Raw genomic sequence first — 18,701 nt, 5'->3', positions numbered from 1 at the left:
TGTAATTCAATTACACATGCACATATATGATGAAAGAAATTGTGCACCTGATATCATAAGAAATGAGTGATGTAGAAATTTGAGTTTGTCCAATGTTTTACACAAAAGTCAACTGCCATTGTTCATTAAAGTAAAAATACTTTCACTGGAGTGTGACTGAAGGTGTTATACCCATAGGACACAATCTTCAAAAATTCATGATAAAACCTGAGCTATCTGATTCCTAAGACCACAGACATGGAGAAGGAGATGGAATTAAGAATGCTGATGTCATATGCAGGGTAGTGGGCTCAACAAAATGCAAGCTGGCTGTCAATGTGTGTGTCTCAGCTGCCCCCAACACAGGTGACAGACCACAAAAGAATCCAATTTTTACACAGAGAGGGAGCCATGTGGCAAGGACATGATTATCAAAGGCCAGTGGTAGCCACAAGCATAGTAATGGTACTCTATGTTCAATACTGACAACAGCAGAAAATCAGCTGAGCTACGATAAAACCAAAAACACCATTGGAAAATAAATTTCAGGCAAGAATTTTTGTTGTAAAGGACTAATTCAAACAACAAACACTTTGAAGTTATTCTTATTTAAAAGTGAAGAATTGGGTAATTTATTTGAAAATAATGTTAAGCAAATAAATATTGCTACAGCGATTGACAAAATATCAGTTACTTTTAATTCTTACGTATTATCAAATGCTTTAGAGACCTCTGATAAAATTAGTTTCAGATGTGGTATATGGCTAAGGAACTTGAGACTAATGTACAGTAACACTAATATAGTTTTACCTTTAAGTTTGGATCATAGTTGCTGACTCCAGAAATTGTGTGATGCTAACCATCTTAATTACAGCAAAACTGTGCACAGTATTGATTTTATTAGAAGAAAGGTAATGAAAAAGTCTTTCAGAATATCATATTGCATGTCTGTTTATTGTGAAATGTAAACAAGTTTCTTTTATCGTACAAAAATCATTCTAAGTGAGAATTCTTAATTGCTTGTTTACCAAAAGACCTGTTAAGATAAAAATTACCTTCTGGCACCATGTTGATCGGAGCATCAGGATGCACATTTTTGTATACTTGAATTTAATATTTAAATGTTACACAATAATCATTTACTTATGTAGTGAGAGGGTTAGTGTTCAGGTATATTGTGCCAGTAGCACAGAGTGTACAGACCAGTATAGTGCAGTTAACTAAGAGGAACCTTTGTCCGACTGGCAAGTAACAAAGTCACACGAGCTAGCTGGCTTTAGTGTGAATCCTGATAGTGAACTGTGAAGACTTAACGTTTTTCACTATGTGCGACTCTTATTTTTGGTAAATTTCATGGCAAAAGTCACACGACTGACAGAATTTAGTGTAAGTTTGAACAATGGAAAATCCAGCATGGAATGTAGCAATATAATGAAAAGGATAGTTGCTGCTCACCATATACTGGAGATTCTGAGCTGCAGAAAGACTCAGCAGGTTCGCTATACGATGAGTAGCAACTATCCTTTTTATTATGTTGTTAGTGTAAGTTCGGGAACTTAAGAGAGTTTACAGCATTATGGGTTATCATGTCTATGATGTATCTGACACAATGTTGGATTGATTCCAGAATGGTCTAGTGTTTGAGGCTACTCATTCTCTTTATATTTTTCAAGGTACATTTTCCCGATGTTCTTAACATTGTGTGTTGGTAAATCCAATGTCACTATGTATACCAAGTAGCTGGCTCAACACTGCTGTCACATTGTGGTGCTATACCCAGGGGCTGCTGATTATCAGGAGCACCCTCCGATAGCATCATGCCAGAATTTGCCATGTAAGCTGGCCGGGGGCCAGTCTGAGTCAATTTTAATGTGATTTACAGATTGCTTGGCAGATGTGCTACTGCTAAGGCTAAGGTGTTAATATGGTGGGTTCTATCTGTTGTAGGTGGAACTTTGATACAGTGTGGACTGAACCTCGCTTTGAAATACTGACGTAAGTTAGCTCACACTGTTTCCAATGAGCATCCTGTACATATCTTATGTTGTAAATAGATCAGGCATTGTCCCTTCCAGCTCGTGTGTAACTCAAATTTAGAAATGTGGTGATGAAGATGGGATCTGTGGTGTACATCACTCAGGCAGTGAAAATTTTAGTAATCAGGTGAGAGCATGGAATTTCAGCTATGGAGGAAACCACTACAAATACTAACACAAATGGTGCAGGGTTGTCAGGAGCTAACAACAGCTATACTATAGGATGCAAGTGCTACAAAGTTTTGCAGGAACATCTCCCACAATAGCTGTATTTGTGGGTTTTCCACCATATAACAAACAACACAAAGGGTGGTAAGCTTTACTGCAAATGACTGCAGTTACATTTGTCAGCTTTTTGATATGGAAAGACAAAAGACCATATTTTTTTCACAAAATCCTGACCTGTATAATCTAATTTGAAGAGCCATTAACAAATCTGGTGGAACTTGCGTTTTCTAAAAGACTTTTCTTTTTACAAGACTTTTTTTGCAATAAAGTAACATATTATTGCAGAAAGGCTAGAATTCTGGCAGTGGAGACAGAGCTCCAATCAATTAGAATTACATGTACTTCATAGTCAGGTACATTATAGCCCATCTTACCTCTGAATAAGGTGACGAACCACACACTGAGGCAATGAGATCTGCCTTTGACGGCAGTAACACAAATGAAACTGCCCATGCAGCCCAGCGTTTGTTTATGATCAACATAAAAATCACAACAGTCAGCTCTACGACACCAGCCACATTGGAAATCATGTCCTTTTCAGTGGGGCCTTCACCTGCTCCATGGCCCAGATGTTCTCGTAAAGAATCATACCTGCAGCGATGGCACATGTCTTATTCATTATATACACAGCACTTGCCCCCATTGTGTACAACATGTCCCAGGCGTGGCAAGAGGTGTGCTGTAGCAGTTCTGATTCAGATACAACCAAAGTTATGGAAATGTAACAAGTGAGTGATGACTCTACCGAAGTGTTTATTTCTCAGCGTGCGGTCCAGCAAATGTATTTACAAGCATTCACTGGCAACCACACTATGAGGTTACTCTGACACCACTGATTCTGTGACCTTGCTAAACCAATCTACTTATTTAAGTTTTGGGTTTCCGCCTTGCAATCAGCTGAGACAATTCTTTGGATCTATATACATCAGGTTGTGAGGTTACAGAATTGAGCCGAATTAAATTCAGCAATTTTCCCATAAACCTTAGAGGTGATGCATTTTCTGCACCATCGACTAATACATGAGCAGGAGTGTGTAAAATTACAGCCTCTATATGCGGACAAAAAAAAAGTTCTCCAGTTTTTCCCATATTTCCTGGTTAAAAATAAACTTTTTATTCGGTGAAAATACACTAAATCCCTGGTGAAATTACTGTTTTCCAAGGTAAGTGGTGATATATTTTCTTCCAGAGCTGTAAAACTTAGCAATCTTTTAAATGGTAAAGGTTTGGCGCAGAACTTCCCAGCGATTTACGAAACAAAACACAGCAAGAAACAATGTGTTTTGGAAATATCTTCAACACACAGCAACATTTACGCTGCGTATTTCGTGTTACAAAAGTACAAATACAATTCCACCAAATACAGCACTATAGCCAATGGCAACATCATGGTTAAGTAGCATAAACACATAAATAGAAAAAGTTAATGGTTTAAATTAATATAAACACAGTATAGTTAACAAAGAAACCTAGGCTTTCATGTATAATATTGGTCATTAAGAGTTTTTTTTGCTGTCTTTTCTGACAGTGTGGTTAGGCAGGATCCTAGGAGCACAGTTTAAATTGTAGCAGCTGAATATTTCTGACAAGTATGATTATAAATTTCCCTGCTGTGCACCAAACACTTTGTGGGTTACTTGGCCGAATACATATTCCATAGAGCACTTCAACTTTTTCACAGAGAAGGCAATTGTAGGTGAAACCGCTAAAGAACGCACTTTGCCGCCCTCCTCCCCCCTCTCCTCCCTTCTAAGGATAATTATACTTTTTGCTATCATTATTGTAGGGTTTGTAATCTATGAAAGAACTAAAATAAATGTGAAAAACTAACCTTGAAACCCCCTCCCCTCCCCCTTCTATTTAGCATGTGTTACATTTTACGATATGTCAAACACAAATGTGCCAGCAAAATTTTAAATAATGTCATAAATGGTTGTCTCCTGGGCTTGAAAATTTTTTAAGTGGCTGGTCCTCAAAGTGTCCTTTTTGAATGAGAGTCAAATGCTCTGCGATTTAAGATATTCATTGACATTCTCTCAATTAACATAACTCATTTGGCTTACAAGGAAATTTACTTTGAAAGTAATTCTTCCTAAACCACCATTCGCAATCTTTTCCCACGACCTGTTAGAAATGTGAACAGTTGTGATGTTATGCTCATCGAAATGAGACATATGAGAAAGATGCAGCAAAAGCAGTTTGTTGGTATGAAGTATTGCGTGGACTGATACATTTTGCTGGCAGCAGATGCTTTTGTGTGCACTGTGTTTTGTTGCTGTAAGCACATTTTGTTTGCAACTAAAGTTTTATTTTGGTGTTATTCTCTTGTTTATGTTTCACTCCTGCAGTATTATTCCAGAGCAGTGAGCTAAAGTAAAATTACTTGTTAGATTATTAGTTCTTACCAATAAAAATTACAGAAATTTAATTGAAAACTGAAACAACGAAAAATTCCTGAAATTCTAAAAAATGTCTGGGTTTTTCCCAGGGCATATACAACCTGTAATTAGTTTTGTTATACTTCTAACAATAATGAAAAGGGACCACACTAGTCCAGAAAGATGTTATTTATTCACATGTGGGAGATATATGTGTCCAAAGATTTGTTTTATATTTTTATTATTATTTGTTTGATGTCCTTTTTAGGCACCTTGCGGCACATGGAGTTTGAGAGCAGACATCTTTACATCACAGCAGGTACTGCATTGAGCTACCAACATCACACAGAATGCCAAGGTGGGCCTCAGTACTCCATTCCATGGATGTGCAGTCATTGATGAAACTACATATCTGTTCTCACATATGTAATGAAAGATGATTGTTATCTTAAAGGGACATAAATAGTTTGAAGTACATAATAATAATAATAATAATAATAATAACAGAAGAGGAAGAAATAAAAATTAATATAAAACTGAGTACTAAAAACGTTGAAAAATAAAGGTGCAGTAATGTGAGAAACCAGATAAGGGATAAGCACTCATCAGATAAATATTACACTGTTGTTGGTCTTCAAAAATTCAGAAGGTAGGAGAGATTTTAAAACCAAATACCAATAACTTTTATTTCAACTCAATTCTGCTCACATTTTGCCTTTCAAGGTGTCCTTGCAAGGAAATCTTTCAGTTTCACTCACTCACAAATGAATTCTCTTATCCAGTGAAATTCCTTGAGATAGCTGACTCCAAAGCTTTGGTCACTGGTGTGACTCCACCACTTTCATGATATTCAGCTCTTCATTTCTGGAATACTCTTCATACTTTCGGATTTATGGTTCATGAAACATGCACACCACATCAATCTAGAGTATCTTGCACTGCCAGAAAGACTTGCTGTGATAGACATGCTCAAATTTTCTCAATGAGATTATGTAAGACACCTGATTTCAAAGCTGGTGATACTCAAACCGACTGCTACTCCAAGTTTTTTGAAAGTTAGCCCTGTGCCCATAGCTCTAAAGGATGCCCTCAAAACAGAGCTGGACAGACTCACTCACAGAGGCATGTTAATGCCTATTCTCCACAGCTAATGGCCCACACCTCAGGGAACAACACACAAACCCAATGGCACACTAAGACTTTGCAGTGATTTCAAGGTAACAAACAATGCACAGGTGGAAATGGAAATTTACCCCTTACCAAACTCAGATGAACTCTTTGTAATTTATTCATTGATCTCTGGGAAGCATATTTTCAAATCCCCTTGCATGTAGCATCAAAGGCTCACCTCACACCAAATACCTCACATAGCCTTTATTATCATAATTTATTAACTTTTGGAATCTATTCAGTTTATGCCGTATTTCAGCATTTGGTCATCTCTTGCTACAAATACTCCCAACTGTGCCACATGCCTTGATGTTATTTTGGTCACTGGTATGACTCCATCACTTTCACAATATTCAGCTCTTGATCTAAATGCTGGCAGATAGACTCAAATGCAATCCACGAGTATTTTTTCATTAACCATCCTTGACATATTTGGGGTTCAAACCCCTTGGCAGATGGACTTGCATCAATGAAGGACCAAGCCGCAGCTGTCATCTGTAAGGAAATCATGTCTAACACTGCACGTAATGCGTTATATGGTTTTTTAACAACTTACTGAACTACCCTATCTGAAGGCCACAGCCCAGCCAAGTGGCATCTGGCCACTTATCACCAAAATCTTTGGGACATGCCAAACCCACTGCTGACACACAATATCATTGAGGCCTCTCCCTTCCAGGTGGGCACTCTGGTATGGGCTTGTAAGTTTATGCCACCCTCCCTAGATCCATGGAATGCATCCTCCACTTGCCAGGAGTCTGTGACAGTTACCACGGCTTTCAGCTACAGATTTTGGCGGTGCTGTCAAAATCAGCTTTACCTCCAGTATCCCGGTCAGTAACCACCTGCTCCTCTGCCCCTTGCAGATCCTGGTTCCATGGTGACTCTTGCATCTTCCATTCAGCCTCATCCTTCCTCGACCTTTCACAGCAACTTCCTCATACGCTGACACGTGGCACCTTTCCTGGTGGCCGTTCCTTTGGACCGTGCACCACCTGCATCTTGCAGTGATGCTACACAATGTCAGTATAGAAACTAAACAGCTGGCGCAACATTACTATTGATCACTGTTGTGTCACTTGTCATTATCTAGCATGTGCTTGGTCATCTGAAGCATCCTCTTGATGGGACCAGACCACAATCAGGCATATTAAGGCCCATACACATGCAACGATCTGCCTGCGCAAATGCCTGTGCATGCAACTGATCACCACAAATATTTGTGTGACCCAAGTTCCAATTCGCTCTCCAACTGTTTGTGAAGAAACGAAATTTCAGTGGCAAGCGACTACACCCTTACGCAGTAACCTTGAAGGTTATTTGATTATTCAAAAATGGAGAAAATTCAATTACGGTCTGTGTTTGCAGCTTGTGTTGCAATAAGGAGGAGGAGGAGGAGGATATTAGTGTTTAACGTCCCGTCGACAACGAGGTCATTAGAGACGGAGCGCAAGCTCGGGTGAGTGAAGGATGGGGAAGGAAAGCGGCCGTGCCCTTTCATAGGAACCATCCCGGCATTTGCCTGAAGCGATTTAGGGAAATCACGGAAAACCTAAATCAGGATGCCCGGAGACGGGATTGAACCGTCGTCCTCCCGAATGCGAGTCCAGTGTGCTAACCACTGCGCCACCTTGCTCGGTTGTTGCAATAAAACAAGTGAACAAAATGCCAGAATCGTGAAGACAGATGAAAATGGTCTACATAGTGGCTGCTTCGGCAAAGCCAGTTTTCAAACATATATTTACTTCATGAGCAGCAGAACTAACTTGAGGACAGGTGTAATTATTTGAGAGTAAATTTAGAAATGTTTGATGCTTATAACTCTTAGCATAATGTTGAAAAAAATTTGTTTGAGAAGAGCAAATTCTCCATATGACTGGCGAATGGCAATGAAATTGGCTCAAATGTCTCTGAGCACTATGGGACTTAACTTCTGAGGTCATCAGTCCCCTAGAACTTAGAAGTACTTAAACCTAACTAACCTAAGAACATCAAACACATCCATGCCCAAGGCAGGATTCGAACCTGCGACCGTAGTGGTCGCGCGGTTCCAGACTGTAGCGCCTAGAACCGCTCGGCCACCTCAGCCGGCGATGGCAATGAGATTCCTGGCAATTGGAGCTACAAATGTCCAGAATTTGATACTGCAATTTTGAAACAAGCATTGTGTGAAATCATACCCAACACACCTGAGCTACTTATGAAGTCGTGAATGATGATTTTATGATGTCAATTAAAGTACTGTACCTCGATTCTGACAATATACAGATCCCAGGCCTAGTTCTACCATTTTAGAAGTGTGTGAGACACAGTGTATTCTTAGAAGTAATATGCGTCGTCAGTGAGCTAGCTGAGATTCTTAAGTCCCTGCCTGACATCTAGCAGCAACTTTTACACCGGAGTATAAAATTCCATTCTGAACTCTTGACAGAAATTCATAATAATAGATTTGGAAAATTTTACATGTAATATTGTGGTAGCAGGTTCTGAAGTTCACCTCTAAATCCCTCTCATTATGAACCACATATTATATTAGGAAGTAAAAGTAGTGTAATAATAACTTTGTCCCTGAAGGCTCTGTTTGAAGATCTTCCATTGTCAGGTTAACAAAATATTCTGTCAAAACTCTTCTTTAGGACAAATAGGGCCTACTTTTTTGGCTACACTGTCACAACTCACAGTACATTATGGTGTTGGGCAGTAGCGAGTGAAAGTATGTTAGCAATGCCATGGCACCAGATTGAACAGATTTTGTTACTTTGCTTTGCTCTTTGCAGTAAGCATTCTGCCATGAATTTTTCCTTTTTTTTATTATGTAATGTTTGTCTGTTTGCTGTACAATCAACTGCTCATAATTTTTCTGTTAAAGAATCATAAGCAGCTACCGTCTTATCCCTATTGCTATATTCCCTGCTTTTAATTTTCCATAAACATGTATGGCTCCTACACATTTCAATAAAGTTGCCAATGAACTACCAGTATCTAGAACACTGATGTGTGACTGCCATTTTAAAATCCACTCTGCACACACAGATGAGAAACACACGAGTGAAGGAACAGCTGCCTGAAACACCTATTAGTGACATTTTTAGTGATCTCCTGTCCACATGCTGTAAATTGTCTGTGCAGATGTGACCTGAACCCACAGATTTCAATAATTTCACTCAAATTTCCAACTATAACTTACGAGTTTGCACACATCTCATGTCTGTGAAAATCTTCTGTTTACATGCAACAATCTGACCGTGCAGATGTGGTGTGCACACACATTCGTGCGCATGGATAAGTGTGTGTGGATGGGCCATAAGACAGTCCAGGCTTAGGTGAGTCTTGTGATGTGAGCTGTGTAGTCTGCAGCAGGCGTGCTACCAGTTTAACTAAGGTGTTAATATGGTGTACTTTATTTTTCATAGGCAGAACTTCAATATGGTATTGACTGGACTTGCTTTGGTTTTTTGGTTGGTTTAAAAGTGTGTGTGTGTGTGTGTGTGGGGGGGGGGGGGGGGGGAGACAAAGGACATGCGCTAAAACTTATAACTCATATAGAATGATAAAACCCACCATCACGTATAAAACATAAAACTAAATTAGCTGATTAGGCATTGTCGGCTAAAATTAACGGCAACGAGGCCAGTAACTGAAGAGTCAGTCGCAGGGCAGTCAAAGTGGGACAGTGCATCAGAATAAGGGCCACTGTCAACCAGGCGCCACACCGACACCAAGGTGGGTCATCACGGCGCAGGAGGTGGCCATGTCTCACCCAAGCGCGGCCAATGCAGAGCCGGCAGAGAACTACAGAGTCCCTGTGAGAGGCCTGCATGGAGGACTACCACACATTCATGGTCTCCTTAATGGCACGCAGTTTGTTGTGCGTGCTGAGGTTATGCCATTTCGTCTCCCAAAGCCACAAAACCTTTTGGCGTAGTACTGAACGCAGGTCAGTTGCAGAGAAGCTGATCTCCTTAAACGGTTTCCGCATAGCCTGTTTGGCCAGCCTGTCGGCAAGCTCATTGCCTGAGATTCCAAAGTGACCTGGGGACCAGACTAACACCACAGAATGACCGGACCGTTCCAGGGCATAGATGGACTCCTGGATGGTCGCTACCAAAGGATGACGAGGGTAGCGCTGGTCGATAGCTTGTAGGCTGCTCAAGGAGTCAGTACACAGAAGAAACGACTCCCCAGGGCATGAACGGATGTGCTCAAGAGTATGAGATACAGCCACCAGCTCGGCAGTGAAAACACTACAGCCATTGGGCAAGGAATGCTGTTCAATAGGTCCTCCATGGACATATGCGAAGCCGACGTGACCATCAGCCATCGAGCTATCAGTGTAAACCACTTAGTGGCCTCGGTACATATCAAGAATCAAGAGGAAGAGACAGCAGAGCCGCAGGGTTAACCGAGTTCTTAGGGCCTTGTGAAAGGTCCAGGTGAAGCCGCAGCCTAGGTGTACATCATGGAGGTGAAGATGAATGGACCTCAAGCAGAGGTGGTAAAGGCAAGGACTCCAGTTCGGAAAGATGGGATTGGACACTAACTGAAATCGGAAGCCCTGACCTGGGCCACTGATGTGGGAGATGAACCGCCCAGGGAGGGGAGGGGGGGGGGGGGGGGGGTGAAGGAGATGGTAATTTGGATGCGCGGGGAACTACAAACGTGTGCAACGTAACTGGCCAGCAGTTGTGCGTGCCTAACCAGCAATGGAGGGACTCCGCCCTTCACCAGGACGCTGGGCACCGGACTTGTCCGAAAAGCTCTGGTCTCTAGGCAAACGTCACAATGGTGCACTGGGTCAAGTAAACGCGATGCTGAGGGCGCCCCCAAACCATAAACCAGACTCCCATAGTCAAGGCAGGATTGAACAAAGGCTCTGTAGAGCTGCAGCAGCGTAGAGCGATCTGCACCCCAGATGGTGTTGCTCAGGCAGTGGAGAGCATTGAGGTGCTACCAGATCATCCACTTAAGCTGACAAAGGTGAGGAAACCAAATCAATTCGGCATAAAAAACCAGTCCTAAGAATCAATATCTCTCCACTACAGTGAGTGGATCATCATTAAGGTAAAGTTCTGGTTCTGGATGAACAGTACGATGCCAACTGAAGTGCAGACCACACGACTTTGAGGCCAAAAACTGAAAACCATGGGCTAGAGCCCATGACTGCGCCTTGTGGATGGCTCCCTGTAGGTGCCACTCAGCAACACCAGTACTGGTGGAGCAGTACAAAATGCAAAAGTTGTCTGCATACAGAGAAGGTGAGACAGATGGGCCTAAAGCTGCTGCTAGACCATTAATGGCTACTAAAAATAGAGAGACACTCAATACAGTGCCCTGCGGGACTCCATTTTCCTGGATATGGAGGTGGGGGGGGTGGGGGGGGGGGAACTATGGGAGGCACCAAAGGCGACAGGAAATTTTGGCTAAAAATCAAGAGCGGGCCTCGGAGAACCCACTCATATAATGTGGCAAGGATATGATGTCACCAGGTGGTGTCATACGCTTTTCGTAAATCAAAAGAGACAGCAACCAGGTGTTGGTGTCTGGAAAAGGCTGTTCAGATGGCAGACTCGAGGGCCACAAGATTATGAGTGGTAGAGTGACCCTGGCGGAAGCCACCCTGACACCTGACATGGAGCCAGTGCGTTACGTGACTTCAGGACCCAACCCAACCACCGACACACCATGCGTTCCAGCAGCTTACAAAGAACATTGGTGAGGCTGATGGGTGGATAGCTATCCATATCAAGTGGGTCTTTGCCGGGTTTGAGTGCTGGTATGATGGTGCTCTCCCACCAGTGAGATAGAAAGACACCATTGCACCAAATCTGGTTGAAGATGATGAGATGTTGCTTTTAGTCAGATGAGATATGTTTAAATATCTGACGGTGGATCTGATCTGGCCCAGGAGCTGTGTCGGGGCAATGTGCAACGGCACTGAGGAGCTCCCACTCTGTAAATGGGGCGTTACAGCATTCACTGTGGTGCTGGATATCAGGTGCAACCAAGCATACAAGTCCATTATCATCGTCAGAATAGAAAATGATACTGCACAGTTGAAGAAAAAAAATGCACCCAGCAAGGTGACCTCACCTAACAGCTGAAGAATGAGTAGAAGTGCAGATCCAAGTCGACAAACGATGTGACAGGTCTCAGCGCATGATGGACATGATGCACCATGTAAGGCGCCTTTCCCCAATTGGCTCGCTCTTCGGGATAATTTTGAAAAATGGAGGTCCAACCCTACAGGGGACCATCACAAAGGCCGAAATGTGAGAGAAACTATTCAGTCGTGTCTTACGACAGGCAGGAATACCTCGCGCCTATTCTAACCCGCAGGGGGACTTGCTTAGGAATATGGAATTAAGTTAGCTTGCACTGTTTCCAAGGAGCATCTTTGATTATAATAAACTGGGGTAAGTCCTGACCAGCTCTTGACGAACTGGACCAATAGGAAATCCAGGATGGACTGTGGCTTCAGTTGCCAGAGACTGTGGTCGTGTGTGTGTATTGCATCTGCCGTGTGTGTGTGTGTGTGTGTGTGTATGTGTGTGTGTGTGTGTGTGTGTGTGTGTCTCATCTGTTTTGACAAAGGCCTTGTTGGCCGAAAGCTTTTGTGACAGTCTTTTTCTTGTGCCTATCAGACTCAAGATCTCCACTATATCTTGACTAACTTACCATTATAAAGCAATGTGTGTCTAATCAAAGTGCAGTCAAAATTTATTTCACTTCCTGATATACCAGTAGTACAAATTCCCTCCCAAATTTTTTTCACCAAAATCTTCACAGATGAGTTACCACATTTGGCAACTGTGTCTGGTCCTCAGCATCTGTTTCTGCTGGTCACTTAATTGTTGTAGAGTGTTGTTGTTGTTTTGGTCTTCAGTCCTAAGACTGGTTTGATGCAACCCTCCATGCTACTCTATCCTGTGCAAGCTTCTTCATCTCCCAGTACCTACTGCAACCTACATCCTTCTGAATCTGCTTAGTGTATTCATCTCTTGGTCTCCCTCTATGATTTTTACCCTCCACGCTGCCCTCCAATACTAAATTGGTGATCCCTTAATGCCTCAGAAGATGTCCTACCAACCGATCCCTTCTTCTAGTCAAGTTGTGCCACAAATTCCTCTTCTCCCCAATCCTATTCAGTACTTCCTCATTAGTTATGTGATCTACCCATCTAATCTTAAGCATTCTTCTGTAGCACCACATTTCGAAAGCTTCTATTCTCTTCTTGTCCAAACTATTTATCGTCCATGTTTCACTTCCATACATGGCTACACTCCATACAAATACTTTCAGAAACGACTTCCTGACACTTAAATCTATACTCGATGTTAACACATTTCTCTTCTTCAGAAATGCTTTCCTTGCCATTGCCAGTCTATATTTTATATCTTCTCTACTTCAACCATCATCAGTTATTTTGCTCCCCAAATAGCAAAACTCCTTTAGTATTCCATGGAAAATGTCTAGCATAAACAGAGTGAACACTGTATGGCATATAGTCAATATAATCATAGACACTTCACTTCATTTTGAGATATGTGAGTCAATGTAAGAAGACCTTAAGCACAGCAAAATTGATTAAGTAGGTATTAAACTACAGTCCATCCAAAATTTTCTGTTCTGAAAGCCATGTAAAGCAGAAGACTGCAATGAATATAAATTCACAAAAAATGTTGCAAATATATATCTTTTCATAGTACATTAAAAGAAGAAGATGAATTTGTTAGCCAACGAGGTAAGAACTGACTTAATTTTTCCATGAAGGAGACGAGTGTTGTACTACAATGCTAAGACGAGGGGGGGGGGGGGGTTCCTATATTGGGGAGGGGTTTCCTATATTTAAACACTCCCTCATTAAAGCAGTGGTGCCTAAGGGGCAGAGTTTGCCATAGTAAGGAGGCACTGCAGACTACATATCAAAAGTCCAGCACGGAAAAAACAATTCACTAACTTACAGTCAATACTTCGAAAAGTTTCACATTTTGTTGGGATAGAAATTCTAGTAGTCAATTTGATTAGTATGCAAATACTTTAGTGGCACATGGTATGACAATGCATTCACTTGTTTGACTAAAGGTGTGATTAAGAACTTAATAGCCAAGTGCTGTTATGATTTAGCAGCAAATTGCTTTGGCGACCCAGCCCAAGCACAACTGGGGCCATGAAATTTCGTTCAAAGGAGTGCACCCACGTATATCTCAGGCTGTGATGCTTCATAATGCGTAAGCTACCTATTGTTCGATAACTGGACTGGATCCGTATGAGAAGAATGTATGGATGCCTTGTAACCTATCCTTTGACAATTACCACCCTCTACTGTCTTGACTGATTGAGCTTCTGTGCTGCTTGAATGACACAGCGTTAAAAGGTATGGGAACAGTCTGAAATAAATGGTGGAGGACTCTTCCAGGAAGGCACAAAATGGCTCAAGAAACTATTACTAGTGCAACTATCAGCAACTGGCTTGTATGCCAACACTTTCCTGATGATATTCTTGCAGCTGAGATGAAACAGCATCCAACACAGGTTTGCGAGATTTGTCGGAAGAAGGCCACACAATCTATTGGCAAAGCAAGCATGAAACAAAGCAGCTGATATTTCCCTGACTGCAACATACTTCTGTGAAAGCCAGAATGTCTCTGACTTCATTGTTGTGGCAGAAGTAACTGTTGGTCTGTTGTGTTTGATTTGTCATCAAATGCCAGAACTAAAGGTACTAAAGGCCCACAGGTATGGCAAAGGTCTCCCCACCCTTTTCATTGCTTGATGTTTCATTAAGTTCTGATACATTTCCATCAAAGCTCAGTGGCTTCTCCAGCTGACAATTATCCGCTTTATCATCAAAAAATACTGGCACTCCAGACAGGCCACACATACAGTTGAATTTTTTAGAATCTTATCAGTGAAGCAATCTGAAAGGCATTGCTCATCACGGACCCATGAAAATATTGTATCACAGCTAATATTTGATGCTGCTTTTGACATTATTGTAAACTGTGTACAGTTGCTGATGGATTATAATGCTTGCTTTTTACACTAATGGTTGTGGCACACAAAATGTTCAAATCGCTTGTAATTCAATTTTAGGTCTTAATGTTCAAACTGTGTAAAAATTAATTTACAGCCACACATTACAATTCTAGTTAGAACAAATATTAACCCTTCAACCTAATTTACAATATGAAGCCAATAATAATAATCATCAAGACAATACAATTATATTAGTATCTGAACAATGGCCAGGTCAAACTTTATTTTCCACATACCTGAATTCTCCAGTAACATATTTATCCCTGTCTTTAAATACAAGTATTGAGGTTTTATAAATCTTGATCGCGTAATCCGTCCCAGATTTTGAGGTAGCGTGATACACATTAGCTTCTTTGCCAGTAGAAATACAGCCATTTATTTCAGAGATGACTTCTCTACTAAGCAGTTTGAAAAGTATCATCCGTGTCCTGGGATCCATAACCTGCTCTGCTGTCGCTCTGTCATGTTTATCTTTGGTACGTATCCTTTAAAACAAAAATGATGATTGACGATTACCAGTGAGCGCGTTTATATTATTCTAAAAAATTGCCTAATTGCAATAACTGTCGCGAAAGTTCTAAAATGAAAAATTTCTTTTTATTATAGAAATTATGTACATATGCACTATACAGGGGCAGCATAAAATTGGTCACCAACTAATTTTACATCACACTAGTAATTATGTCACTATCGATTAAGTTACTCAATGAAACTGAAAATTTCAGTGTCAATATTTCAAAACACTATTTTGAAAATAAAAAAATGCTTCAAGACATTAATTATAAGCACTAACCTGTCAGAATCCAGTTTTCTACTGCTTTCTATTAAATGATTTAAAGCATGTGATGGTAGTGCTGGTCCTTCATATCTTTCAACATTTATTTTATTTAAAAATTTGTTGAACAGTTTATCCTGTGGTTGATAATCAATTGTTTTTCCTCCTGCATTTACTTCATAATTGGAATCTAGGTAAGTACTGACTGAGTGTTCTTTATTCTTCTGATTACATGCTGGAAATTGAATTTACAGTTATTAAACGTATCTAAATATATAAGTGACTACCATTGTGTAGGTGCTTTTTGTAACTAAACACCTGTTTTAAAATACATAAAACTAAAGTAAATATAAGATTTTTTTAAAATCAATTTAACAACAGCTCCAAATTATAAAGAAAAATGTAATCACTTCATTTCAGGGTGCACTTAGAGTGGAGGGAAAAAAACAAATATAAGTAAAAAAAAAAATTGAAGACGGGTAATGCAACAAATACACAGTGATCGGCATATATGTGACATCCACATCCGAGCAGTTATGAGCTCACCTATGTTTTATAGTTATTAGCATTATGACAGATACTGGTTCAGCACCTTCATTTAAGTGATTTCTTGTGTAATTGTGTCTCTGGAGCACAATTAATTTATTGTCCATTTCCTTGCATTAACATGTTCTTCTATGACACTTCGATAACCTGTATTATTCTCCACTTTCACAATTGTCCATATTTCTATCTTCCAAAATCCACCACTGTCTTTCCTGGCACACACTTCACATGGCTATAATCAAATGTGTTCAGTACATCAACAATTTCCAAGATTATTTGGGATTGATGCCTGTCCACCAGCATTTGGGATTGATTTGTGTCTACCTAATGTCACAGACTGATATACATTCATATTGTTTTCTGAAGACGACTTTCGTGTCTATTCACAGAAGAGTTACGGCCTCATTCCACGATTTCATTTTACAGTACTAATCATGGGCACTTACGCTACTGCTGTCAGGTTTGGTGTCCCCCTCCCGTAACATTCCCAATGACAGTGGATAAGCACAGGCCAACAGCAGATGATAATTCATTTATAAATCCAACTGTATTTCATGAAGTAAATGTACATCCCATAATAAACAGTTCACTGACTACATATGGTACAAAAGTTCTCTCAAGCTCATTAAAGTATAAATCTGAAAGCTAAAACGTTTTCCTTCATTCTGTATGCATAAGAACAACTAAATACTTCTGCTTTTTGGCGAGTCATCCTCTTTAATCAAAAAGCGTTTACTGTATAAGGTGGTTAAATGGAACCACTTGTGCATCCCCATCAACCAGTCTTAGCAAAGAAGAATAAAGTACTGTTTTATAGAATTATAAATGCTAACAGTGTCACACTATTGGGAGAGAATTTACAGAATGAACAAGGAGAAGAAAGTTTACTGAGGACAGTAGAAGAGAAATTTAATTCCTTCTCTAAAACTATTTTAATAACCCAGTTTTCTTTTGTAACGGGAAAGAGGTAATTAATGTGGAAGTTGAGACATATAGTGGTTAACATCTATGGTCAAAGTATTTTGTGCCAGGAAAAGCTGAATTAAAACAAGTCCATGCTTATTTTGATATGACTCACACGAAGGACTTCCAAAATTGCAACTATATGAAGCAATCATGAGCACAATTTGGAACTGCACGAACAGGAATAAATGTTTACAAAACAGATGCTGCCAGACACTTCAAATTAACAAATATGCTACAGTTCATGTGAAGAATCAACTATGAGGAAGTTTTGTACAAAATGGGCATTGCATTTGTTGAATTCTGATCAAAAGCAAATATGAAATGCAATAGCTCAGCAATTTGTGGACCATTTCCAAAGTAAACCAACTGATTCTGTTTTTCAATATTTTGCTGAGGGCGCAACATGTGTTCAATTATTTACACCATAAATTAAAAGGGCAATGAAAGAAGAAAAAAGGTAAAAGTGACAATATTGTGATTAATTTGTCACCTACCAAATGGTAGAACAATAACTATCAATTATCATTAAGTCTTCTGAACCAACTTTATGAAAAACAAGAAAGCTAGATTACAAACTCAGGTACTATAAGTAAAGAACAATGAAATATCAGTGGTATATAGCATGCTCTTACATATTACCATGGCTTAAGATATTTATGGCTAGAAAAGTTATGAGTCATCAGACGGTAAGCCAAATAGGCTAGTTGAATGTGGGTATTCACAAACCTTCCATGATTATACTCTTGACCCTGGAGTGGGAAACTGCCCCTAAATAGCAGAAAGATCAGCAATTATCAAAGGCTTGAGGATGCAGAAGGCAATGGAAACTGCAGCATTAATGACAAAATGGGGCATGAGGCTTTTGACTGAGAAACTGTCATTATGGTCACTCCACTGGCAAAAGTCCCAGATTTCTATGAGGGAACTTGCAAGGAGATGATTACGAAGAAAAGACTGAAATACCAATGAAATGGCCATATTCTAGGAGTCTGAGCATGCACTGTCTGAAGCCCAATTTGTGGTTAAGAAGTTAACAAAAATCTGAAAGGGGAAATCTAAAGGATCAGACTAGATATAGTGGAGGGCAGTGAAGTGATATGGAAAGAAAATAACGATTTTTAGTCAGACAAATGCAGGGTAATATTAACAGCAGCAGAAAATAGCTGTGAGAGAGTACAATTCAGTTAGAGCAGGGAGAATTTACTGTGAAAAGGTCAGAGATAGCACTATTCTCTTCAAAATATAAGGAAACTAGCACCAACAACAATTCAGGTTTACAAGCTGGCGTAATAAGCACAAGATTAACAGGCAGATGAAGTACATAACAATACCAAATGTGTAATTCATTACTTAAAGAGAGAGGAAAATATAATAATTAATGGGAGAACATGGACTCAGTAGTAGAAATTAGAGAGAGAGAGAGAGAGAGAGAGAGAGAGAGAGAGAGAGAGTGAATTTTGCTATAAATTACAGCTACTGATGGTGAATACATTGTACAACACTCACAATCAATGGTATATTTGGGAAAGGCCTGTGAGGGGAGAGGACAATTCCAGCAGGCTTACATCATGGTCAGGCAGATTCAAA

At 40.2% G+C, this 18,701-nt stretch overlaps 1 protein-coding gene across 1 annotated transcript in view; it reads right to left on the bottom strand.

The window, feature by feature from the left end:
* Positions 1 to 18,701, bottom strand: part of LOC126475298 (serine/threonine-protein kinase RIO1) — a 115,466-nt gene that overhangs the window by 74,672 nt on the left and 22,093 nt on the right. The window contains exons 3-4 of the mRNA XM_050103061.1: positions 15,621 to 15,837; positions 15,064 to 15,312 (exon numbers count right to left, since the gene is read on the bottom strand). Coding sequence (XP_049959018.1) covers positions 15,064 to 15,312; positions 15,621 to 15,837 — 466 coding nt within the window. The remainder of the gene's footprint in view (positions 1 to 15,063; positions 15,313 to 15,620; positions 15,838 to 18,701) is intronic.

The sequence above is a fragment of the Schistocerca serialis genome, chromosome 4 (genome assembly GCF_023864345.2).
Source record: "Schistocerca serialis cubense isolate TAMUIC-IGC-003099 chromosome 4, iqSchSeri2.2, whole genome shotgun sequence".
Taxonomy (NCBI): Eukaryota; Metazoa; Arthropoda; class Insecta; order Orthoptera; family Acrididae; genus Schistocerca; species Schistocerca serialis.
The sequence above is the reverse complement of the archived record's forward strand: the minus strand, read 5'-3'. Positions and strand labels throughout refer to the sequence as shown.